This window comes from Schistocerca serialis, chromosome 1, assembly GCF_023864345.2.
Source record: "Schistocerca serialis cubense isolate TAMUIC-IGC-003099 chromosome 1, iqSchSeri2.2, whole genome shotgun sequence".
In the NCBI taxonomy this organism is placed as follows: domain Eukaryota; kingdom Metazoa; phylum Arthropoda; class Insecta; order Orthoptera; family Acrididae; genus Schistocerca; species Schistocerca serialis.
The window spans coordinates 356430614-356456859 of record NC_064638.1 but is presented as its reverse complement, the minus strand read 5'-3'; the positions used below and the strand labels follow the sequence as shown (position 1 = coordinate 356456859).

The 26246-nt window shown below is 37.2% G+C and overlaps 1 protein-coding gene across 2 annotated transcripts in view; it reads right to left on the bottom strand.

Moving 5' to 3' along the window:
- LOC126470176 (double-stranded RNA-binding protein Staufen homolog 2-like) overlaps positions 1-26246 on the bottom strand; it is a 257254-nt gene that overhangs the window by 86918 nt on the left and 144090 nt on the right. For both annotated transcript variants that reach the window (XM_050097836.1, XM_050097827.1), the window contains exons 9-10: positions 21468-21661; positions 7810-7965 (exon numbers count right to left, since the gene is read on the bottom strand). In XM_050097836.1, the coding sequence (XP_049953793.1) occupies positions 7810-7965; positions 21468-21661 (350 nt within the window). The remainder of the gene's footprint in view (positions 1-7809; positions 7966-21467; positions 21662-26246) is intronic.

Below are 26246 nucleotides of genomic sequence, written 5' to 3'. Positions count from 1 at the left end.
ATAGATTAACTGCTAAGCATACAGAAAGACAGTCTCATGAAATCGTTGGTCAGTCTGGTGTGGCAGTAGAAGATAGAAAAAGGAAAACTCAAGTCTTAAACTTTGTGTTTGAGAAACTGTTCATGCAGAAGAGTTGTACAAACATACAAAATTTGACCATCACACTGACTTCCATCACGAGAACACAGTAATAGGCATCCTCGGCAGAGAAAAACAACAGAAAGAGTTGAAAACAAATAAGTTATCAAGTCCATTTGGAATCTCAACTTGGTTTTAGAAAGATTACTCTACAGCAATGGCTCCTTACTTAGCTTGCAATTATCATGAATCCCTCCCCCAGTGCCAAGTCTCAACGGACTGAACAAAAGTGCAGGTGGCTCCAGTATGTAAGAAGAGTAAAAGAATATATCTTCTAAATCAGAACATTCATTTGCTGCAGAATTCTTGAATACATTCTCGGTCTGGGTACAATAAATTTCCTCAAGATGGAAAAGCTTCTGGCCATAAATCAGCACAGTTTTAGAAAGCATTGTTCAGTGAAACTCATCTTGTCCTATTCTCATAATATTCTGAGACCTATGGATGACTGACAACAAGCAGATTTCATATTCCTAGGTTTCCCAAAAATATTTGACATGGTGTCCCATTGCAGACTGTTAATGAAGGTTCCCAGGCGTGTGAGTGTCTTGGAGACCTCTTAGCACTTCGGAGACTGGCCACTTGGGCCTAGGAAACTGGCCATTTATGCTGTTATTTAAAGTGCTACTGCACATATGTAATTGATATATCTCCAAGACTGCAAATTTTAAAACAATTTTGAAGGAAGTACCTATAATTATCTTCCCTGTGAAAGGTGAGTTGCTGAGCAATTTCTTCCCTTTGAGCTTTCAAAATTTCTTGCTCACTCAACAAACATGTCATATTTGTAGAAGAATTACATCAAACTGCAAAACCTAATGAGTACACGCATGAAATTACGCCAATACGACCATATTGGCTCAGCCATTTACGATTGCAGCTGTTACATCTGCTAATGTTTCTTTCAAAATAATTCAAGAAATTGACAACGGAAGGCAGCACCAGTAAAGGCGCTGGTTGCGAGATGTCTCTACATTGTCCTCAACTGAAATGAGTCCAGTTTTCATGCGATACGTGGCACACACATCAAGAAAACCATAGTCCAATATATGCTCAGGTGGGGTCTTTTTAACATGAAGTTGCGGTCCAAGCTACGTTCGGGCTTTGTCACCAAAGGGATAAATAAGAGAACTAAGTATGTTGTCCTCGACTGCGAGTGTTCATTGGAGACAAGGGTATTGTCAGGATAGCTGTTATTTTCTATATACATATATGATTTCAATATAATGGAAGGAAACATTCCACGTGGGAAAAATTATATATAAAAACAAAGATGAGGTGACTTACCGAACAAAAGCGCTGGCAGGTCGATAGACACACAAACAAACACAAACACACACACAAAATTCAAGCTTTCGCAACAAACTGTTGCCTCTCAGGAAAGAGGGAAGGAGAGGGGAAGACGAAAGGAAGTGGGTTTTAAGGGAGAGGGTAAGGAGTCATTCCAATCCCGGGAGCGGAAAGACTTACCTTAGGGGGAAAAAAGGACAGGTATACACTCGCACACACGCACATATCCATCCACACATACAGACACAAGCAGTTTGTTGCGAAAGCTTGAATTTTGTGTGTGTGTTTGTGTTTGTTTGTGTGTCTATCGACCTGCCAGCGCTTTTGTTCGGTAAGTCACCTCATCTTTGTTTTTATATACATATATGATTTGGTAGACAGGATGAGAAGCAATTTGCTGCTGATGCTACGGTTACGGGAAGGTGTCATCGTTGAATGATTGTAGGAGTATACAAGATGACTTAAGCAGTTAGCTCTAAATGTATAAAAATCTAAGTTACAACGTGTAATGTTTGAATACAGCATTAGTAGTGTGCTGCTTGACACAGTGACCTCAATTAAATATCTAGGCAAAACGTTGCAAGGCGATATGAAATGGAATGAGCATGTAAGGATTGTAATATGGAAGTCAAATGGTAGACTTTGGTTTAATTGGAGAATTTCAGCAAAGTGTGGTTCATCTGTAAAATACTAGTGTGACACAATCTTGAGTAATGTTTGAGTGTTTGGGATCCATATCTGGTAAGATTATAGAAAGATTGAAGCTATTACAGGGTGTATATGTGGACAAGACAAAAAAATCTATGTACTTTTCCTGGCTGAAAATACACTATCACTCATGTGAAAGTACATTTTTTTCTATGTTAAGTGACAATATATTTTCCTTGGAGCTGTACAACTTATCTGCAAGTGTTATGGTTGACTGGTCAATGGTAGAGGTTTTATACACAGTTGTAGAACTTCTCATCGCTTTAGTAAATGAAACCTTGCAGAAAACAAGTTTTGGAATGATCTTTGATGTGCGGCAAGATGTACACTCCATTAATTCGACCAAATACAGCAAAGTAGCTTCCAAAGCACTGAAATTGAGATAGCACTGTTGTCACCCAAACGTAGCTCATGTCACATGACCTTGCCAGCCAGTAACATTAGATATTCAGAACACAGGACATTTGATATAGTCAGCCAATAGCAACGTCACTGTTAATCAGTGGAGGGGTGGGGATTTTAAGAACTGACTGAATATTTTACTGAAGAAAATCTCTTTCTTATCCTAAGATAAATGAAAGGACAAAAATACAAGGGTAACTGATGCACTTTTTGACAACAATCAAGCCGTGCATCAATGTTTTTTTGTATTTTAAGAAAATAAATAACAAAAACGATCCTAAAAATTGGGGAAGGAAAGTGCTAAAAGACAAACTTTTCCTGACAGAGATCATATTTTAGAGCTGTGAACATAGTAGTTGCACACGTTTTCGTTTTATACTCAACACTTAGGAGACCAAGCGCATAGTGCAAGGCCATGGTTTTCTCAACATGCAAGCCACCTATCACTTGAAAACTTGACTCATTTTGTATGAGAGAAAAGCATGGGCATCCCACTACCTGTTGCTTGACACATGCTGCCTTCTGTTGTGTATTCACAGAACTGCTTCAAGAGAAGCAGCAGCGAATGTTAAGAGTAGTTTGGAGAAGATGAGACAATTCACCAGCAAAACAAGCAAAAAAGAAGCAAACTGGTATAAAAAACTGCCAGGAAGTTTCATATCAGCGCACACTCAGCTAAGAGTGAAAATCTCATTCTGCAAACTGGTATTGTTCTGATTGCAACAAGTCTCTCGGCATGCCACAACACTTCAACTTCTCTGTAAAAAAAAAAGCCAGTTACAAGGATAATTATACTTTTTCTCATCGTTACTGCACATTTGTAATCTAAGAAAGAACTAAAATAAATACGAAAAATTACCCTTGAAGCTTGATCTCTTTTAGCGTGTGTTACTTTTTAAGATACACCAAACACAAATGTATCAGTAAAATTTTAAATAATGTCATGAATGGCTGGTCTTCAGGACCCAAAAGTTTTCTAAGTGTCTGGCCCTGAAAGTTTTGAATGGGAGTCAAATGGTCCCGTGATGTAAGAAATTCATTGCATATTCTCAGACACAACGTAATTCATCTTGCATAAACAGAAATTTAATTTGAAAGTAATGCTTCTCAGACCACAATTCACAATATTTCCTTGTAACCTGTTAACAATGTACACAGCCACACTCATTGAAAGCAGTTAGTTGTTATCAAGTATTTGCATAGTCTTTGTCCTAAGGCCTTTAATACATTTTGAATATTGGCAGACACTTGTGTGTGTACTATGTTTTGATGTTGTACATGGTGCATTTTCTTGGCAAGTAAAGTTTTATTTTGGTATTATTCTCTCGTTTTAGGTTTTACTGCTGTAGTAGGGGCTAAAGTAAAATCCTTTGATAGAGTATCAGTTCTTACCAGTCAAAATGACAAAAATTTATGTGAAAACTAAAAAAAGGAAGAATTCCTGGTTTTATTCCGGATGTAAAAATTCCAGTGTTGTTCCCAGATTTCCCGGTTGTCCCATGGCATATACATCTTGAATTCACAAGCAGGCTGGTAGATTTGTTACTGGTATGTTCGAATAACACACTTTATTATGGAGATGCTTTGGGAACTCAAAAGGGAATCCCTGGAGAGAAGGCTATGTTGTTTTTGAGGAACACTTCAGAAAATTTAGGACAACTGGTACTTGAAGCTGACTATGTGTGAGTACAGGGTACCCTCTGCCACACCCTGTATGATTACTTGCAGAGTATGTATGTAGATGTACATGCAATGTCAGGAATCAGCATAACTCGAAGAAATTTAATGCTTCATGTGGAAGTAAATACAAAAAGTTCGTGCAGTTAACTGACAATAGAGTATGGTGCTGTTCTGCTTTTTGTTGAGATGTATTCGAGTCTATGTTACAAGTGACATGGATGCAAAACTGCAATGTACAGAAGATCAAACACAGACCAATGACTCGAAGTAGTAAAATCAGCGAAATGTGTGTGAATGTGTAACAGGAACTTATTGGTCTCTTATGACACTAGCAATGCCTCTTTGTTTTTGTCCAATGTCTGTTGTCATGATTACTTGATAATGAAAGCAAGCCATGGAGCGGTACTGTACTGTACACCTCACTAGTGTCACATATAAGTTTCTCTATATAGGTGTACTGCACTTTCCCAGAACCCTCTCACACACCAATTTCATAAGTCTGTCTTATTTAATGTTGATGTACCCCTAAATGTTAGAATGATGTGACACGCTCCACAAATTTATTAGTGATTTTGTTATGGGGTCCTATCAGGTTCTTTCTCTTTGTTGTGGGTATTCACTTGTATTCATTCACGTTTAGAGAGTGCAGCCATTCAATATATCATCAAATGGAAACACTGAGTATGGAAATGGCTGTCTGCCACCAACAAAATGACAGTATTGTCTCACACAGTAGCTTCCTCTGAAAAGTGACAAGAGCTACGAGACTCTCATGTGGAACAATGAAGGAAATTCCCGGATGGAACAATACATATAATAAGGGAAAGGCAGCTGCTCGCATCTGGTCGATTAATGTGTAGCACACAGAAAAGCTTTAGAGCTCTTGCTCTTTTTCTAGCAAAATACTGATTAATGAAAGCAGTTGGAAGGTAAGAAGTGGTGTGGATAGAAGAAAGAAAGGTGAAGGTAAGGTGAGGCAGTGGGGAAAAGGTTAGCGGAAGTTTAGGCCAGGAGGACTGCAAGAGCACAGGACATGCTGGGGAGACATTTACCACCTGCATAGTTCAGAGAAACAAGTGCTGGAAGGGTGTATCAAAACAGCCAGTGTAATGAGAGACAGCTGTTGAAGTAATTTATGCTGTGGTGTGCAGCACATTCGGCAACTGGGTGGTCAAGTCTGTGATTTGCCACAGTTCGGTGGTGGCCAATTACACAAGTAGACGGTTGGTTATTTGTCATGACCACACGGAATGGTGTTCAGCAATTGCAGCACAGCTTATATATAACATGTTGCTTTCACACATGGCCCATGTCTTTAATGGGGTAGGAAATATCTGTGACTTGACTGTGGTAGGCACTGGTATGTGGGTGTCTGAAACAGGTCTTGCACCTGAGCCAACCACAAAGCAATGACCATGAGGTATAGGATTGGAAAAGGGATGGACAAGGATATTACGTAGGTTGGGTGGGTGGGTCATGGAACACTACTTTGGGTGATGTGGATAGAATTCTGGGTAGGATATCCCTCAACTCAGGGCACAATGTGAGGTAGTTGAATCCCTTGTGAAGGATGTTGTTGAGCTTTCCAAGGCCAGGGTGATACTGGGCAATCAGAGTGCTGGTTGGTGGCTGGTTAACAGGTTCACTGGCATCAGTGGAGGCAATAGCATAGGAGATCTGCTTATGGCTGAGCTGGATAGGATACTGTCTGTTAACAAATGCTCTGGTGAAGTTATAGGTATATTTGGACAATTCCTGATTACCACCTTCCACGTGGCATCCATGGGTGGAGAGGTTGTAATGAAATAGACTTTTTGATATGGAACAGGTGATAAGACCCGCGCCATACGTCACACTTCCTGCAGCCATGGCGCTTAGTTAGAACTGTAGCACGATCCGCCGAGCTCTAGCGGCAGCCACGCGAACTACGTAGCCACGGGCGCTGTATATAGCTGCAGCAGCTAAGTCAACCTGCCAAAAGCCGAGAAGCTATTCTTGTTAGTGTTTTAGCTCTCTGGGGCACTCTGGGATGCTCTCTGGGTGACTCTGGGATGCTCTCTGGGGGGCACTCTGGGATGCTCTCTGGGATGCTCTCTGGGAGCCAGTGACACAGACACCCATATTTATGGACTCATCTGCAATGTGGAGAACTAAATCTAGGAAGGTGGTTTGTTGAGTTGAGAAAGATCAGGTGAAGCAGATTTAGGAGTAGGTGTTGAGATTGTGGAGGGGAAGAGCAAAGGTTGTCCATGCCACGAGCCCGGTTCACGAAAATATCATCAATGAATATGAATCAGATAAGGGGTTTCAGATGCTGACTCAATAAGAAAGGTTTCTCTATATGGCACACAAATAGTTGGCATAGGATGATGCCATGCCAGTATCTAAGGCAGTACCACAGACTTGTTTATGGATTTGGCCTTCAAAAGTGAAAATAATATTTGGTCAGGATGAGGCTGGCTAGGAGGATTAGAAAAGATGTGGTGTGTTTGGCAGCAGGACAGCATTGGGAAATGTACCAACAAGCAGCCTGCTGGTAAAGGGACAGGAATTATTGAAAGGTGGTGAAGAAGGTGATTAGTGTCTTGAATATAGGATGGAAAGTTATGGATAATAGTATGGAGGGGTTGGTCAATATAGCCTGAGGTACTTTCTGTGGGAGAATTATACTCAGCCACAAGGGGACAACCAGTTTTAAGATCTATGGGGTTGGTTTTGAGTAGTTTGGGGAGTAGGTAAAAGCCAGGTGTGCAGGGGGTTGCTGGTGTAAGGAGGGAGATGGAATCAGGTGTCAAATATTGAGACAGATAAAAGGTCTTCAGGAGCTGTTGGAAGTCAGTTGGATTTCTGGGATGGGATCATGGTCATAAAGTTTGCATGCAGAGATGCTGGAAAGGTGGTGGAGACCCTCAGTCAAATAATCACTATGATTTGTGACCACTGTGATGAAATCTCTGTGGGAAGGTTGATAATATCTGGATTGTTTCTCAGGTTACAAATAGCTGTGTGTTCTGCAGGAGTGACATGGGAATCATGGGGAATGGATTTAGGAAAGGAAGATGAAGTCAGGTCAGAAGTGATGAATTCCTGAAAGATTAATAAGCAATAACTGGGTGGATGGGGAGGAGGATCACAGTTGGAGGGAGGTTGGAAAAGTCTTAAAAAAGGTTCTGCATGGGGTTTTGGCTGGCTGTTGTCCGTGGGGTGTGTGGCGACAACATGTACAACAGAGAACTTGTAGATAGTATGTAAAATGCCCCTGTTCATAATGTTGATGCTGACTGTTAGTATTTCATGAAAGAGTGCACTGTTTGGCACATTCTCGTGACTGACAATGTAAGTTTTTTGCTATTTGACAACAGTGATGTATTAATGGGTTTTATTACTTGACACCATTCATTTTGAGATTATAATGTTTTTGTGATTGTGGTGGTTGTCTCTGGACTGAAACAGGTTGTTTAAGAAATAAATTGTATCAGCAGCTCTTGAACGTAAATCATGACACTTTTCAAATATTTAAGAGCTTTGGGACATGAAATTCTTAAAGCATACTGGAGGAATAACGCTTATTCACAATAAAAACTTGTTTACCTGCTGATAAACTTTAATTAGATTTCGTGTCTTCTTTTTGCCTGGATTTGCACGGCGTTTTAACCTTGACATGCTGGTTGTCAGGTTGGTTGGAGACGAAGGTGGAAGCTTCTTCAGTTCCTCCAACATCTTCTCAGCTGCTCTCTTCTTTGATAACTGCAGAAAAGATAAAATTCACTACTGCATATAACAATGAGATGACTATTTTGCTGGCAATGTTATTGTTTTGCTATTTTGTGTACACATGGGTATGATAAAGGAAAGTAAGTGGATAAACAAAAGAACATGCTTGTGAGGGGTGCCAATATTTTTGTAGGGAATTATTTCTTATTTTTCCAAACTTTCCTCATGCAAATTTACAGATATTTGACAACAAATTTCTAATTTAAGAAAGGAGGGCTGTCATAGCTATGAGCCACCATATAAAAATTATTTACATTGAACTATTTTACCCTGACAATGCTTATAACTTTCTTCTAATTAGTAATAGATTCCAAGAAGTTATCAAAATGTTTTTCAGGAAATAAATTTTACCATGAAGTGTCAATAGTCAACAGTCTCCTGTTCTGACAAAGAATACTGTGCAAGCAGTTAGTAATTTTGTGAGCAAAGATGTAGTTTTACGCCACAATCGACCTGGCAGTGAAAATGACTCAGTTCAAACAATGTTCAGTGAGAGATTGAAAATACATTAATATTGTCGCTCTAATATCTGTGACATATATGTAACTGTTTGCCATCGTGATACCATGTAATATTTCATAACCATTAGAAGGAGATACATATGGTATAAAAGAGATATAAAACAATTGAAACTATATGATTCAGAGACCTTTTCAAGCATCAAAGATCTATGATGCATATATGCAGACTGAGTGACAAATAAAAATTTGTACCAAAGCTGGGATTTGAATTTGGGTGTCCTGCTCACTGGTAGATGCTTTAACCACTATGTCATTTTGGCAAGGTGGCTTTGCACAGTTGTATGGATTACCCTAACATGCCTCTCTCCTCAATCCAAATTCCCATTCACACATCAGCCAACGGTGGCTGTTCGAGTTTAGGGGGAATACCAAGCACGCTGAGGCATGAATGGTAATTTGAACTGAGGAGGGAGGCGTGCTAGGGAAGTCCGTACAACTGTGCAAGAAAACTGTGCCAGGACAGTGTGGCAGGTAACGCATCTGTCTAGTGAACAGGAGAGCTGGCTTCAAATCCTGGCCTTGGTACAAATTTTCATTTGTTACTTCAGTCTGCACATGGACTAATATTAAAATAATTGAGAAACTTTGAAATATTAAGTATTTTATAATTTGTGATTTACAAAGCTACATGCAATCAAATTCCAATATTAGGTTAAAAAACAAAATTCTTGAAATTCCTCAAGTTTTCCAAGCAAAATGTAAGTCCTCTGAGAATTCCAAGTTTTCCAGAAGTCTCACCACCATGTAAATAAAGCACTTACTGTGTTACAAAATAGAAAGAAATGGAGAGGACAAAGAGACCTTTTTTCAGGGAGGAGGGAGGAAAAAAGTGAAACTTCATTAGCTGTCATTGCAATTTCATCATTGTTAGCACTTTTTATCATTAATTATTCTTAGAGCTGAATTTTTAGTGGTCACACTTTTTACAATGGAAATAAGATGCACACGCTTACAGTTCAAAAGGCCCTTATTACACTGTAAAAGATGTTTGTTAAATATCTTTTATAAAATCTTTGATGGTGTACTGGGGTACTTTAACCATATCTTATAAAAGTTAAGAGTGTGGTAGTAGCTTTTGCAAAAGATTTGCTAAATAATGGGACTAAATTATGCATCCCCGTTTCCTCATTTATGGTTATTCTGTCTGATTTCCATGAGAAGCAATGAAGATCTCTAGTTCACCATGAAAGCTGGTGAACTACAGAAATATGACAATTTTCAGGATGAGACTATGTGAGTTACTGCCTATGACATTGGAAATGTAGACAAAGGGAGTTTGCGAACTTTCGGAGGGAACATGCAGAAATAACCGAAACCAACAGTAATAGCAAATAACGAAAAGCTCTCAAAAAAACTGAGCATCGGATTTATTTCATCAACATGGTGGCCCGGAGAGGAATATCGTGATTACAACAACACTTATTAACTAGTAATAAGCGTACAACAGTAAATGAATAAATTCAGCAATTTTGCTAATACAATGTTTATAACAATATTTTTGGTCAAACAACATCAATGTAACAAACATAAAAACATCTTCCACATAAATGTGGAAACGGGATTGATATGAGTGAAAACTGTAAGTCTCTTGTATGTAACTAATTCTTTCCTTTCAATTAATTTATAATTTTTATAAAGTATGGAAATAACATTTTTTTGATTTATTGCTGTAGGTGTTAATAATTATTATGCAAATACCATGAAGATTCTCTTCAAGGGCCTCATAGGGAATAAAAAAATTTGTCAAATTTTACTAAGTTTGCAAAATATCTGCTCCTTGACATGTTTGTCAAACACTGTATGTATCTAATGGGTTTGCAGAAATTTTGATTGATGGCAAATTTGACAATGTGGTGGACATTGTTTGTATAATACTTCTCTGCATATGTTTCGTGAAAAATAGTTTTATTGCAATTTATTTCACTGTATAATGAATTTGTACAAATATTATAATTACGATCAAAGATAAAATAGCACAGGCAATTACCAATTACCAAAATGGTAGTGGTGTCACATCTTCCCAACCATATATTACACAGGAAGAAGTCAACAAGAAAATCAATATTCTGTGCATGAAATACAAGCGGAAGACGTGGGCTGTACGTTCTCACATTGTGGTATTTTAATGAACTGTCATTAGAGCACCAAGTAGAAGAGAATAAATTTTCGTGTACTTGTCTTATTTTTCAATGGGAGGACGAAGTAGTTCCAAGCAAATTATTACAAGTTTCACTGTCCATACGCAGAAGTTGATGCAATCATCAGGTTTTGAGTGTAACACTTCCTTTAACAAGTTTTCTGATTTATATTTCTTCCTCATTTTAAAACATTGTCTGGACCAGTGTCTTATTTTCTTTTCCTGCTTTAAACACAGTGCCAGTGTCAGCGTTAGAAACGTTTCATCTGCATTTGTAGCCATTCCCACTAGTGTCAAAGTACAGTATGTAAGAAAAGCATCTGCTTCAAAAGTAAGGTTAAACTGAAAAACTTTGTTGGTATGTGGATGGGCTTGTTTGACACCATCAGTGGCTAGATATGAGTGAATTAGAGTAACAAGTTTGCTCTTTTAGGGCCTTAATGAGTTATTAAAAGTTTCAATGTCCATTTAAAGAAAGTTGATGTAATCATCAGTTTTTGAGAGTAATATTTCCGTTAGTAGATTTTTATGAGCAAATCTCTCATTTTCAGTCGTTCCCTGGACCAGTCTCTTGCTTTCTTCTTTAAACACAGAGCCACAGTCAATGTAAGAAATGCTTCATCTAAATTCATGGTCATTCTCACTACTGTCAAAATATTCACAAACATGAAGAGTATCTGCTTCAATGTGAAGCTAAACTGATAAACTTTGTTGGTATGTGTTTGTGCTTATCCCACAAATCCAAAGCTAGATAAGAGTGAATTCGATAAACAAGTCTGCTTCTTTAAGGGGTCCTTTAGGTCTTCTTGGCATCACTGATTAATGGTGTGCTTCTAGGTGTTCAGTCAAGTTGTTGTTTCCATAACAGGAATAACAACTTAGTTGATCATCTGGAAGCACATCACTGACCATGGAGGTTATACAGTGTGTATATTCAGACCAGGAAAAAAAATTCCAGGGTTTCCCAGTTAAAAATACACTTATTCCTAGATGAAAACACTTTCTCCATGTTAAGTGACAGTATACTTTCCCTCGGAACTGTAAAACCTACTAATTCTTTGAACGTTAAAGGTTTTATACACTAGGATACAACTTCGCAGAACTTTAGAGAGAGAGAGAGAGAGAGAGAGAGAGAGAGAGAGAGAGAGAGATGTAAGTGTTTTGTAAAAATCTTTGATATGCAGCAAGATGTATGCTGCCTATTTTTGTATTATGAAATTGTAAATACAAATTCCACCAAACACATCATGTTAGTTTCTGAAGCACTGAAATTAAGACTGCGATGTGATTTTGTCAGCCAATCATAGCCAATGTCACATTATCGAGCCAGAAAATGACAGCAGATTTTCAGAGCCTAGGACGCATGATGTAGTCAGTCAACAGCAACACTGCTGTTAAGCAGCACAAACAAATAAATAGGAAAAGTTCATGTCTTAAATTAATATATGAGGTCTGTTCAAAAAAATGGCAGAACATTCTTAATTTCGCACCAATGTGCAGCTGCTGGAAAATTCATTGTTGTATGTTTGTTAGGTATTGTTCAGTGTTATATTGAATAGAGCGTTGTGTAACACAGTTTGCAAATTTTGAGATGGTAGAGTTAGAGGAGCAACAAGTCTGAATTAAATTTTGTGCGAAACTCAAAAAAACCTTTACAGAGATGCAACAAATAATGCAGGAAGCCTATGGTGATGAGTACTTACACCATACTTGGTGTTGTGAATGGTTCACACGATTTAAAAATGACCTGACAGAAGTTAAAAATGACCCCTGTTCAGAACTCCCTTCGATGTCTACTACGATGCTCATGTTCGGAATGTGAACGAAATTGTGTGTGTCAATCGAAGACTGACTGTCCGAGAGTTTGCAGAAGAATGTAACATTTCAGTTGGATCATGTCATGATTTAAATCTTGACATAGCATCTTGGAACTCATTATGTTGCAACCAAGTTCATCCCACAGCTCATGAGTCAAGGCCAGAAAGACCTTTGTATCACAACCTGTGAAGAGCTTATGGGATATTGCACAAATGAGAATGAGATGTCCCTTAAGAGAGTCATAAATAGTGATGTGATGTGGTCAGAAAAGGTTATTTAAAAAAACGTCAGATTAGGTCAAATTTCAAAGCCATGCTGATAGTTTTCTTTGACTTGAAGGATTAGTTCTTCATGAATTTATGACACAGGGACAAACCTTTAATCGATGGTGCTATTGGTATGTGCTGAGATGCCTGTGAGAAAATGTGAGAAGAGAACAGCCTGAAATGTGGTGAGACAATCTGTGGCTCTTGTATAATGATAACGCACCTGCACATTCATCGTTGTGGGTGCATTACTATTGCACAATAAATGAAATCACTGTGCTGCCTCATCCTCCTTACTCTCCAGACCTGATCCCTGAGTACTTTTTTTTATTTCTAAAATTGAAAATCCCATTGAAAAGATGAAGATTTGCGACAAACGAGATAAAAGAACATTCGCAAATGGCACTTCACGTGATCTAGCTAGAGGCATGCGATGACTGCTTCCGGAAGTGGAAGTGGGGTTGGGAACATTGTATCAATGGTGGAGGAGGTATTTTGAAGGAGACCCAAGCACTATAAGTAAAAGCAAGCACAAAAAAAATTTGTGGACAAAGTTTCTGAATTTTTGAACTGACCTCATACGTATAGTATAGCTACAAGAAAAGCTACACTTTCACAATAACATTGGTCTTTTTTGTGTGTGTTACCCTTTAAGGTATATCAAACACAAATGTGCCAGCAAAATTTTAAATTATTATATAAATGTCCGTCTTGGCTGCTCCTCAAATTGTTAAGGTTTGACTGAGGATCAAAAACTCCTTGATTGATGAAATTCATTGCACATTCTCACACTTAACATAATTCATGTAGCATGAAAGGAAATTTACTTTGAAAGTAATGCTTCTCAAACTCCCTGTTCACAATATTTTCCTGTGATCTGCAAGAAATAGGTTTCTCTCAGCAGTTATCAGAAAGTGCCAAAAGAGAGGTGTTACTGCGCGTGCACAGCTGCTATGACATAGGAAGCCTCTGCTTTGTGTTTGCTCTGCTCGTACACCTTTCGTCACATTTCTGTTTGGAATTTTGTGTTTAGTGGGGCATCACGTGACCATGGGCAACAGTGCGCCAAGTTGCTAGAAGGAGACATATGGTGTTATTGCACTTGGGGCAATTGTTCTATCATATCCTATCCAGACAAGGATTGCAAAATTAGCGTGCAGCCCTTGGCACAATATTTGTTTGAAAACTAGACTCCAAAACTCAAAGCAGCCAAACATATTGCTATGTGGTGATTTTAACACAGATTTTATATAAAGCTTTTTATGACTTCTTCAAAATGTATAAAAGTTAACAAGAATACTTGAGAAGTTGTATAATTGCCGGCTAATATTCCACTCCAGGAGTAAATATAAAGCCTTATGTGGAGTTACAATGATAAAACACGGTGTGCTGCTAGTCTATAATTTACTCTCAAGATTGACATTCTATAAATTTAAGATGTAAACAACACAAATTAAGAAATAATGTCCAGCTTGAAGGAGGTACCAGACAAGGGCCGAAACATTTTTTGTGACCAAAAAACACCGTATTTTATGGAAGGCAGATATGTAAACTTTTGCTGCAGCTTTTCAGTGTCATTTCCAGGAAGCTAATTTTCTTGGGAGTACCACTAGTGTATTATCTCAGGTTTGGTTCTCTATTGTGGTGTAATGCCATACCTTGACCAAGAAGCCACGGTGAGAACTATGTATGGAACAACGAAATGGATAAAGATTCAGAAAGGGGTCCGGCAAGGCTGCATACTGTCACCGTACTTATTCAATCTGTATGCAGAACATGTCATGAGGAATGCGAGGCTAGATGAAGGAGAAACAGGAATTAAAATAGCTGGAATAAATGTAAACAACCTCAGGAACACGGATGATACGATCCTGTTGGCAGAAAGTGAAGAAGAATTGAGAACACTCTTACTGAAGGTGAAAGACGAAAGTGAAAAGGCTGATCTTATGCTGAATGTGAAGAAAACGAAAATTATGGCAACAACACCTACCAATTCTTGGGATACAGCAGGAGAAACCATGGAGGTAGTGACCACATTCAGTTATCTCGGTTCCCAGATCTCTGCTGATGGCGACTGCAGCCATGAAATCTGGAGACGCCTGTTGCTCGGTAGACAGGCGATGTCAAACCTTGACAAGGTTATAAGGTCCAGAGATATAACACTAGCAACAAAGATCCATATTGTGAGGGCTATGGTCTTTCCAGTTGTGATGTATGGATGTGAGACCTGGACCATTAGAAAGGCTGAACGGCGAAGAATTGACTCCTTCGATTTGTGGTGTTGGAGGAAACTTCTTAGAGTTCCATGGACTGCAAAGAGAACCAACAGATCAATATTGGAGCAAATTAAACCAGATTTCTCCCTGGAAGATCTAATCTTAAAACAAAAGCTGACCTACTTTGGACACACAATGCGAAGGCATGCCTCGCTGGAAAAAACATTAATGCTGGGGAAGATTGAAGGAACTAGAAGAAGAGGACGTCAGAGGATGAGATGGATCGATGGCATCACAGAAGCAATGTGTTCCAACCTGGAAGGTCTACGGGAGAAAGTGCAAGACAGGAAAAAGTGGCGTGATTTGGTTCATGGGGTCACGAAGAGTCGGAACCGACTAAACGAATAGAGAGAGAGAGAGAGAGAATGCCATACATGCCAGAAGATGAAAACTTGCACTTGAAATTCAGGGAACAGCAATGCTAGCTAATAGTGTGGAATGAAACACTTCATTCCAAACAAACCAACTGCCTGTGTGTGTGTGTGTGTGTGTGTGTGTGTGTGGGCGCGCGCGCAACGGGAGGGAGAGGGGGGGAATTCATCGTTCTGCAAAGTGACTAATGCTTGACTGCCAATAGCGTGAAAATAAAATAAAATCAGAAAACTGAAATTAATAACATATTTTGGTCTTCTGTGATTATACGAGTGTATTTTAATTCATTTGATAGCCCCCAGTCAAGCAAATCTGTTTTGATTTGATTTGACATGAGAGCTGTAAATGAAGAGGGAACAGCAAAAATCATGAGACAATGTGTGTCACATGGAGATTACTCCCTACTACACCTCTGGCTGCTTTGCGCAAATCTGCCTGCTTGGAAGCTCTAGAAAAGTTTTTCACAGTAGCATTTGGCTGCTTGCACAATAAATGAAACCACTGTGTTGCCTCATCCTCCTTAATCTTCAGACCTGACCCCTGAGTAAAATTTTTTTATTTCTAAAATTGAAAATCCCATTGAAAAGATGAAGATTTGTGACAAACGAGAAGGTGCTGCTCATATGCACCTTCAGCCCTGCGCGTGTGGATGAGCCCACTGGCAACAGCTCAAACGGACCTAACTTAAAATAGTTGTGATGCCACACTCATCAAAAGCAGTTTGTTGTTACAAAATATTGCATAGTCTTTGTCCTAAAGTCTTTGACACATTTTGCTGTCAGCGGACACTTGTATATGCACTCTGTTTTGTTGTTTTAAATGGTGCATTTTCTTTGCAACTTCAGTTTTATATTGGTGTTTTTCTCTTATTTGTTTTATTGCTGCATTATTATTCTGCAGTAGCAGCCTAAAGTAAAATTCTTTGCAAGAGCATCAATTTTTACCAGTCAAAATTACAAAAGTTTGACCCAAAAGTAAACCAACAAAAAATTCCCTGAATTCTACAAAATTCCCACATTTTTCCTGGATGAAAAAATTCCTTGGTTTTTCCCAGATTTCCTGCAGAGTATACACCCTGTTACAACTGTAATCAAGAGAGAAATGGATATTAACAGTTATGACCTATTCAAGACAATCAATTGGAAATAGTTATATCACTAAACACTGGCAATGTATATTTATTATTTAAAATATAATTCCCATTGTTATCAACAAAGTCATTTACCTTGTACACAACAACAGGTCGCATGTAAGCCCACAATCAAACATTATTTCTCAACTTGAGTATTGCAGCATGATATCTATAATTATCTTTTTATGGTAGTCAAAATTAACAAAGGAACAGTGAGAGATCTTGTTACAGGCACCAAGCGCCTTGAGTGTGTTCCTCACGTATTTCAAAATATGTGGCACGAATCATTAAGGGCAAAAATAATGCCAGTTTACATCACTATGGAAATGTCAAATTAACGGATACTTTAAATAATGCTCTGTAATTTCTTAGTACTGCATATGGATTGCTGCTGGTTGCTATGGAAACTTAACAAGTATTAATTATCGTTTCCTTGGGATCGTAGACAAAGCTCCAGAATTTTTCAGAGCAAGAACCCTGTGTCTATTATTGGCTTCATTATTTGGTCTCAGTCTTAAAAAGGTACCTTGTTATAATCCCCAGTAACAGCATAAAACAACAATGTACACCATTCTTATTTTTTAATTCTGCTGAAAGACAGCAAGTCATTTTATTTTATTCATCTGCAGTGATGTGAAGGAGAACTTCGATAAAGGTATACAAAGAATCATGAAAATCGTTAAAGTAACATACATAGTGCGCAAAAAGTCATGCACATGAAAGTAATAATGTCTGTAAATAGGAGCTGCAATGCATTCATTGATCAACCTCTGCATGATAGCACCACACGAAGAAATAACAATAAGCAAAAACACAAACACAAAGGGTAAAGGCTAAATGACGTCTGTAGTATTGCACAGTTCATTACTTGGTAAATGTGTCGTTTTCATGAGAACAAAAAGTTTTTATTGTTAAGTATTTTGACAGTTGTTTGTACACACAAGTTGTAGGTAGGAAATAACCTGTTGCCACACTGCCGAACAACTGAAGAATAACAAGATTGATCAATAATTTCCAAGAATGTGAAGTAGATGCAGGCAAGAAGAGACTGGACATTCTGGTGTATTTAAAATAGATGAGGTGAGGCATATGATGCTGGGCTCACCTTCAAAAAGTTTGAGTATAATAACTGTCAAATTTCAGATTTCATATCATACTGCTCAGAAAGTGATGCAGAAGTAATGACATTACAGCTCATACAGCTTCTTGAGGCAGATGAACATTATTATTTGTTGCAATTGGACAGTGTCACACATCTAATGAAAAAATTCATTTCTTGAGTGAAACTTTTGGTGACTGAATCATCTGTAAAGGATTATGGTCATATGTTCTATGGTCTTAACGCTTCCTGACTTCTTGCTGTGGAGCTGTCTTAAAGGATGGGTCTATAAAAACAGACTGCATATACTGGATGAACTAAAGATTGTCATAACAACTGAGACTGACAACATTAGTGTCAATATGCTCCATTACTGCATTATTTCAGTAAAAAGAGCACCACAGTCAACAACTACAGCTCAACAAAGTGTAAGAGTGTGCTGTAGCTAGTTACCTCCACATTCAAGTGTTTATTTCAGGGGTCTTTTAACTGAATACTAACTGCCAATGTGTGACGTTTCTTTCACTCTCACATATTGTCTTTCTGGATAAGACCATCCACTATGACGATGAGAAAGTCCATGGGCAGGCAGTCCTGCAGATGTCCCCTGGAATATCAACAACTACTTTGAAATAAAGTTGAATGTATCACAGCAGTGTTCCCACTAAATGCCAACAGACTAACAATAATGAATTACTTTTAGCAAACATCGGGATGAGAAGCCATAAAGGCACTTGAAAAATGCGATACAGGTGACAATATATTTGAAAAAGGTGATTAAAATGTGACAAATTATTGCAGTAAATAGATATGCCACAAATGGATTGTTTTCATTTTTGATAATCCCCTACCAATAAGGCCAGTTAAGACCATAATAAATTTATCTACTATGACCCTGGACGGGGTGAGGCAAACTTCTTACCTTCATAAAAATTTATTAATATATGCAGGTACATGGGTAATTTGGTATTGGTAGTTCAATACTGGACAACATAATTCACAAAAATATCTACGTATTATATTTACAACTAATGACACTCTACACTTTAATACTGGAGAAGGATCAAGAAAATATGTTTGTATTACTGTTTCTTAGAAATCTTAGCAAAAAATTAAGTACTCATAGTAGATTTCTTTTCTAAAGATTTTTTTCTGAATGTTTTCGACCTCCCTTTCTTTCACTCTTTCATAATTTGTGCACCCTCAAGCATACCCTGTGCTGATTATAATGCCTTTAAAACAATTTTACTGCTTTCGTTGAAGGTCTTTTTAAAGCAGTCTCAAGCCTTCTTAGATGTTTGGTGTTCCCCACCCCCGCACACCGTCCAAAGCAGGTGTTTCACAGTCAATTGAATTTTTAATGTTATTTATCTTTTTAATCTCCTCTTCAAGATGTCTTTGGTTTTGTACTTTTCCTTTCACATTCTTTCTTATAAGCAGTATAATTTGAATGTGCTTTCTGTCCATATTTAAATATCTTGTGCACAATTCTCCGTGTGTCTACTTGCATGGGACAATGTAAGACAAGCCTTAAGAAGATCTGAAACATTGGGATACTTTATGAATGATGAGACTCTTCTTAAGATGTGCTACTGCCAGTAATTGAGAATACATTTATCATCTAAAGCTCGGCCAAATTTTTCAACCTTCCCTTGTCTAATAAGTAATCTTGCCCAGGCATCAAACAGCATTATTTTTGCAACCTTTAACATGTCACTGCAGCTTCTGCTCTTTATTAGATCCTTGGGGGTCTACAAACCAGATTTCAAGCTGCAATGTAATGTTTTTGGGCATTCTTTGCAAATCACTACTTGACACATTCTTCCATTTTACTTAGCTCTTTGCTTACTTGCCCACTTGTTCAAGAGGAAGCAGGTGTGAAGAGTTCATTATGCAGAACATCAGAAACACACACTATTTTTCTCAAAGTAGAAAAATTCAAAACACGAGTCCAGAAAGTTTGAAGCAAGTTTTCTATTCTGTATGTAATTTATGAATCAAAGGCGTTTGGCTTTGAAAACATTGTGTGCATTTACTGAAAAGTTCTGCAGATGAAGTAATGAAATGAAGTCCTGCTTTCATTGATGACTTTTTATTAGCATTCACAATGGCATTGTAGGATTTGGACTAAACAGCGGCAGAATTCTTTTTTAGATGTATATGTTTAAGGACGTAATACTGAATACCACCTCACTGTTCCAAAATCCTATTTGCTGAAAGTCTTAAAAGTGAGCTACATTGTACGCTCAGAAACTCGTGATGTGGAATGTTGAACTTAAGACTGAATTCCCTCAAATTCTTCCCAGCAAACAGGCCGTCTGTCAAAATAATGGTTAATAACAAACAGAAATTTGGATGCTTTTTCGCCATACACCCCAAATCCTCTGTATAGGCATTATGCATTTATAAATGTAGCAAGTTCCAATGTTTATAACTTGTCTGCCTCGGGTCTCAGGCATTACTATCTAAAAACGTAAAAACTTTTTTATCTATGTTAGGGTTATCAGACCCAAGTATAGATATTTATTTATGGACAAGTTGGTTTATAAAGTGCTTCACATAATTTCTGATATAATGTTTCACCAACTGCTTTGCCGATGCAGAAAGTTCTTAGGTGAAGTGTTGCTATGCAACAATCCAAAATGTTTAACACTGCTAGTTTCATTGATACTCCATGTGTAATACGATGAACATGCTTCTTTTACCATACTCTCCCAGAAATATGGCACCAGTTCATCAACTATTAGGTTCTCATTTTCTTAGATGAAAGTGACCAATGTTCAAGATCATCATCTTAAAAATGTTACAAATGTCATTTGAAACCCATGTCATTTTAAACTGGAAATCACTGATTTCATTGCCTAAATCAATTTCCTGGTGGTGGAACTCTCCTTTGTTCATAAAATCTGTACTGTTGGCACATGTAGCAAACTTGAGGGTTGTGTCTGATCTGAAAGTTCTAAATGTAGTTTTTAATTTCAAAGTTACACTTAAATTTGGTTGAAAGTGAATGGTTAAAAATTGCCTGAAAACCTTATGTCTCAAAATTAACAGAGCAAGAGCACACACTGCAAAATAATTCCTTTTCACTCAGTTTTTCCCTCATATAGACACTTTACTTGTCAAACTACCTGTCTTGACAAGCGAGTCACTACAAAATTTACAATTTCCCATCCCCATCTCAAAATGTTTATTTTTAAAATTGAACAGAGTATCAAAGCAGCAGTTGGTAATAAAGGAACATTTGACACTAATAACACTTGTGCAAAATATAGGAAACACTCAAAAAATCAAAACGGAACATACTATCTCAAATTTCAGACGCCCCTATGGTTACATTTTATCTACTTTCATGAGGCCAGCATTCCAAAAAATTAAATGAACAAACATGAATACAGAAACTTGAAACAAAAATAAAGAGGAAGAAAGACAAAAAAATTGAAAAGGTGATAATATTTTTAAAAAAAGCGAGTAAAGGTGAAAATGGTGACTACCTTCTCAGAACGCAACATTGACAGCAGTCAAAGTGAATTATCTTCACTTTTCAAGCTAATGTCTTTTCTTTTGTGGTTTCAGACACACACATTTAATAAAATTTCTCAGAGATGTAAATGGAAGTCCAACCAGCACCCAAGTACCCATTAGTTCACAAACAATTCATGCTTATTACTTCATCACAAACAACTGTTGTATTACAATTCTTTAATCATTGAATATATAGTCTTTTTAAAAAAGTTTAATTGCATAATACAAGATTAGTCTAATGCAATCTTCCAAGAGGGTTAACAACCTATCTTCATAATTAAGAGAGGATTTTCCTTATAAGTGTAACCAAGAAGCATGAGGACTCTTACCTTCTTCCCATTTCCTTGGCCAGTTGTGACCTTGTCCCCCACTGTACATTTCGTCACAAATGTACGCATGTGTGGTGGTCCTTTTTCACTTTCTACCACAAAATTCACTGGTAGATTACGTTTAAGTGCAATTTCATGCACCAGCGAAATGGGAGATTTGAGATCAGCATTTGGATCAGAATCCAAACAATTTCCTGTAATGCAAAAACAAGTATGGTGTGATTTTGATCTGTGTACATTGGATGGAATAAGCTGGAGGAGGAGGACTTGAATATGAGGATAGGCAAGAAAAACTGAAGGAGAAGATAAGGGTTAAAAAATTTTTCATTAAATCTGTTTTACAAAATGTGTGCCATCATCAAAATGAATGATGAGCAAGGGCAGGAAAAAATCATTTTATTTTGTGGACTTTTTTTTAAGTATCACATGTGCTTTATTTTTGTCTTATTTGATTGTTTCAGAGTATTATGTTAAAGATGAAAATATACCTATCAATTACTTTATATTTGTGTGTTATGTTTATTGACATCTGACATGATATTTATTTACAGTGTTGCAAACAGAAATATTTACATTATATAACCAATGAAAGAAAAAAAAGTGTAATCAGATACTTGAAAGCTTTTCAGAAGCAAGTTTTCTTGTGAGTACAGACAGGAAAATTTTGTGTAAACAATAAAACAAAAAATAAAGTGATTTTTAGCAACATAATACAAAATTGTCTCGAAATTTGACTTTTTTCCCACAATGTACAAAAATGCTGTGAATCTCAGGATAACAGTTTACTAATATTGAACGATAATAGTTATTTTAATGCTGAAATGGCTTTTTGGCTTTCTTCTCAACACAGAATTATGTATTATCTTACATTAATAGTCAATATCTCATTTGAAGAACTATATCTCTAGATGTGATGTCAAACAAAACAGACTCCAGTAACAGTTTCTAGTCACTGATGTTAATTTCCCCAACAATTTTGCACAACCCATCATACAACAAATGGCAGATATTTGGGAGATCTTTAGTGTAGTGCTTCTATTAAACTAGATATTTTCTTAATGTGTAACTACAAATATGAAAATCATCAACTACGGCAATGTATTTCTACAAAACCATAAATGGAAAAGGCATCTAATACCTTTCAACATAACCTAGCACCTGGCCTGAGTCATGCTGTCACCATAGATTTCATTCACTTAACAGTAAGAAAATATTGAAGTAAATGTTCTTAATGATCTGCTTAACTACTTCGTGTTCTGTTTAACTACAATAAACATGTCTGCATGATGCCTTGAGTCCTGTGCAATAATTGGGCAAGCAGGCACAATGCTGATTTATGTGTTTGTAAAGCTAATATACCTTATTTATTATGCCATGCCATACTACAAAAATATGCACTTTAACTGATGCATCATGTTAAAGAGCTGTTCAGAATTCATCTTTTTGGTACTAGTTATTGTGCAAAAATATCAAGAAAGCTGACTTCACCAGATAAAACATTACCTGTGTAAGATTGCTCCATTACTGTGGGAAAAAAGAGATTTCAGTGATTAAACCAGTTACACTTTAAGAAATATGAAGGGACTTCAGGCAGAAGTGAAAGAAACACCGAAATGCAAATTAAGCAGACAACTCTTACGGTCACAGATCCACGTTTTAAGTCTGCGTTCACAGCTCTAGATTCTTGTTTCAACCATGAAGTGATGATAAACTCTATTAATGATGATAGAAAAGGATCTATTAATTTACCTAGAATGACATGTCCCAGCAGTGTCAGATGTTCTGAGGGGATACATATTCCTGTAAAGTAGTGGAAAACCAACAGAAAATTCCATCGAAACCAGCAAAAAATCTGTTGACACTTCACTAACGTGTGAAAACAGCCACCGAGAGTTTGTATACGAACCCGTAAAATACAAACTTCCTTCTGCATTCCCATTTTTCCTGAAGGCGATGGCATTTCTGACTTATTTTACACTTTCCCGCTATATTATGAGGGTATTTGTATCCCTTCAAATTAACTCTTTGACATATCAGTATTAACAGAGTTCTCATAAACATCATCCCAGAATTGAAACAAGAATCTTATCTCTTCAAATTTCTTTTTTCTTTACCTGTCAATGTTAACTGAGTTCTCATAATCATCATCCTAGGGTTGAAACAAGGACCTATGACTACGAAGAATGAGTTGCAGCTGTGAACCCAGACTTGCATGGATCTGTGGCAATAAAGTGTTGAAAGCTTGGATTTAAGGTGCAAGACAGTGCGTTTCAAGGTTTCCTTCACCTCTGCCTGAAGTATCTCCTCTGCCATGTTTATCAAAAGCCAACTGGTATATCCAAACAATATACTCTTTTAATTTGGAATGCAGCTCTCAATTTTATTCACCTACATAACATTTACCAACACTTTTGCACAACAAATCATACCAAAAAACACATTTTGGAAATATCTTTAATTTGATGCATCAATTGAACTGTACGTGTTAGTAGCATGCAAGTATAAAAACAAGAACCACTGAGTACATCAATTTATTTTCATAAACAAGTAAATAAACATTGCACCTGCTCAGTGTGCTTCTATTAGCCAGTCACTAAACAGGACACGTGACATTGTGTAAACACATTTCTGGTATTGCAACATAACACATTCAGTGGTTATCTCAATTTTTCTTCATACCTTTTGTGATTGAAGTTTATGGTGACAGCCTGATTTTTAACTTAGCCTGAATCTGCATTATTGTATTGTACTGTACTATAAATTTGTTTGAAAGCTTTAGCATACAGTGAAAATTATACAACTGCTACTGGACAGGGCAAATAAACATGGACACTCTGCTGGCCTAAATTTTATGAAAAGTTTTTGCACACTTAAAAATTCTTGCGCACAATACAAGCAGTACTTTATTAGGTACACCTAGAATTTGGCCGTTAGTGATAACCCAGGAGCAATTTTTATTTCTTATGGTGTGTTAGGTGTAGTATGATTCCCTAGTGGATTACACTTCCTTTATAGAATGGTGTTGTGGATAACATTTGGTGGATATCTGACTGAACTTTGGTACCACAATTGTGAATATTCTCGTTCTGCATTAGTTTTCCAGATTCCATGAGATAGTAGAAAGCAAATAAGATTGTCTCAAGGATAAATAAACATGGAACATTTATAATACCAGCTAAATAAGGGATCCAAGATTCCAGTTTCAAGATGACAAGTTATCCTCCACGCTTTTATGTATTGTAAGTATGTTCATGATCTGAGTAGCATTATGCCACAAAATGATTTCCAGGTGAAGCAGCAAATGGAACAGTGCATAGTATGCACATGACAGTATACGTTTATTTCTTGTAGCTTTCAATACTGAAATACTGTAGCACACTATTGAGAGTTTCTTTCACAAGTTATATGTGTATCACATTTCAAATCTTGCTGGACCCATAGACACAAAATTTTTGTAACACTGTTATTTCATATCATTTTATCTTTTAATCTAGCTTGGATACATTTTTATGAGATTGGTAAGTTCAAGTTGATAATTACAGCTTTTCTGCATTTACAATCAGCTTCTGTTGCATTATTCTGAGAACCATGACACTGAGTTTTATGCTGTAAACTGGTAATTTTCTACGCTCAAAGTAGATGGGAACACACTACTATCATCAACAAAAAAACAGGGTTTTGGAGGACTCATATGTTCAATAAGGCCATACACATACATCTGAAAGAGTGATGTGTTCACAATAGAGCAACCTTTACCAGCACTGTCTACTGTGCATTCGTTAATTTATGTCTTATGTAAAGAATGAGACTCTAGATTGTTTTGATTCTGCATCCTCATTTTTGTCATGAAATTAAAAATCTGGAACGGTGTCTTGCTAATCATTTTAGATTTGTGCCTACTTTAGCACTTTTTAAAAACACAGTGCTACATACAGAATACCATTTTCCTCACAGAGTTGGTATTTCTTTGTACTGTTCACAATATCAGAGAAAAAGATGGCACAGTGTGCACTGCTTAGTGCATCAGTAAAACATTGCAATAGTTTTCTTCTTCACACATCATTTTCTACATACTGTAGCCCTGCAATATTTAACGCATTGGAAATCACTATTTATCAGCACTTTCAGCTTTTCCTGCGTCAATGATACCAATAATTTTAGCACAGGACCTTCACATATGTCTATGGGCAATTTTTTATGATTGCTTTCTTTCTATGTTATTCTGCAGATTAGATAGACGCATCACTTCAAACTTGACACTGTAGTATTTTAATGTGTCACTTTTACACCGTAGTTGATGTAACTAATGACCATTCAGGACACTCACTGGCTGTATAACAGATACTTATCTATGAAAAATAATTATGAAAATACTGTGTCATCATAGGCATTATGTTCATCATAACTGAAAAAGCCGCAAGAATATCTAGAGACAAACACAAAAATCGTCACCTTCTCTGGGGGTGTGGAATGCATGTTGCTGACAGTGTCAATTGATGTCCTGAAACGTCCTGGCAGATTAGAACTGTTTGCTGCACCAGTAATTGAACCTGGGACCGTTGCCTTTCATGGGCAACTACCCTAATGACAAATTCCCAGATTCGAGTCCTGGTCTGGCACACACTTACAATCCGCCAGGAAGCTCCAAATAACCTTTAGTCTTGAATTTAACGGCTACAGGACAATAAATGTTTTCTTGTTACTATACAAAGAGCATATTTTAAATAAGAAAATAAAAAAAAGTAATAGAGCACATTATTTCCCAGAGTGAATCGATCC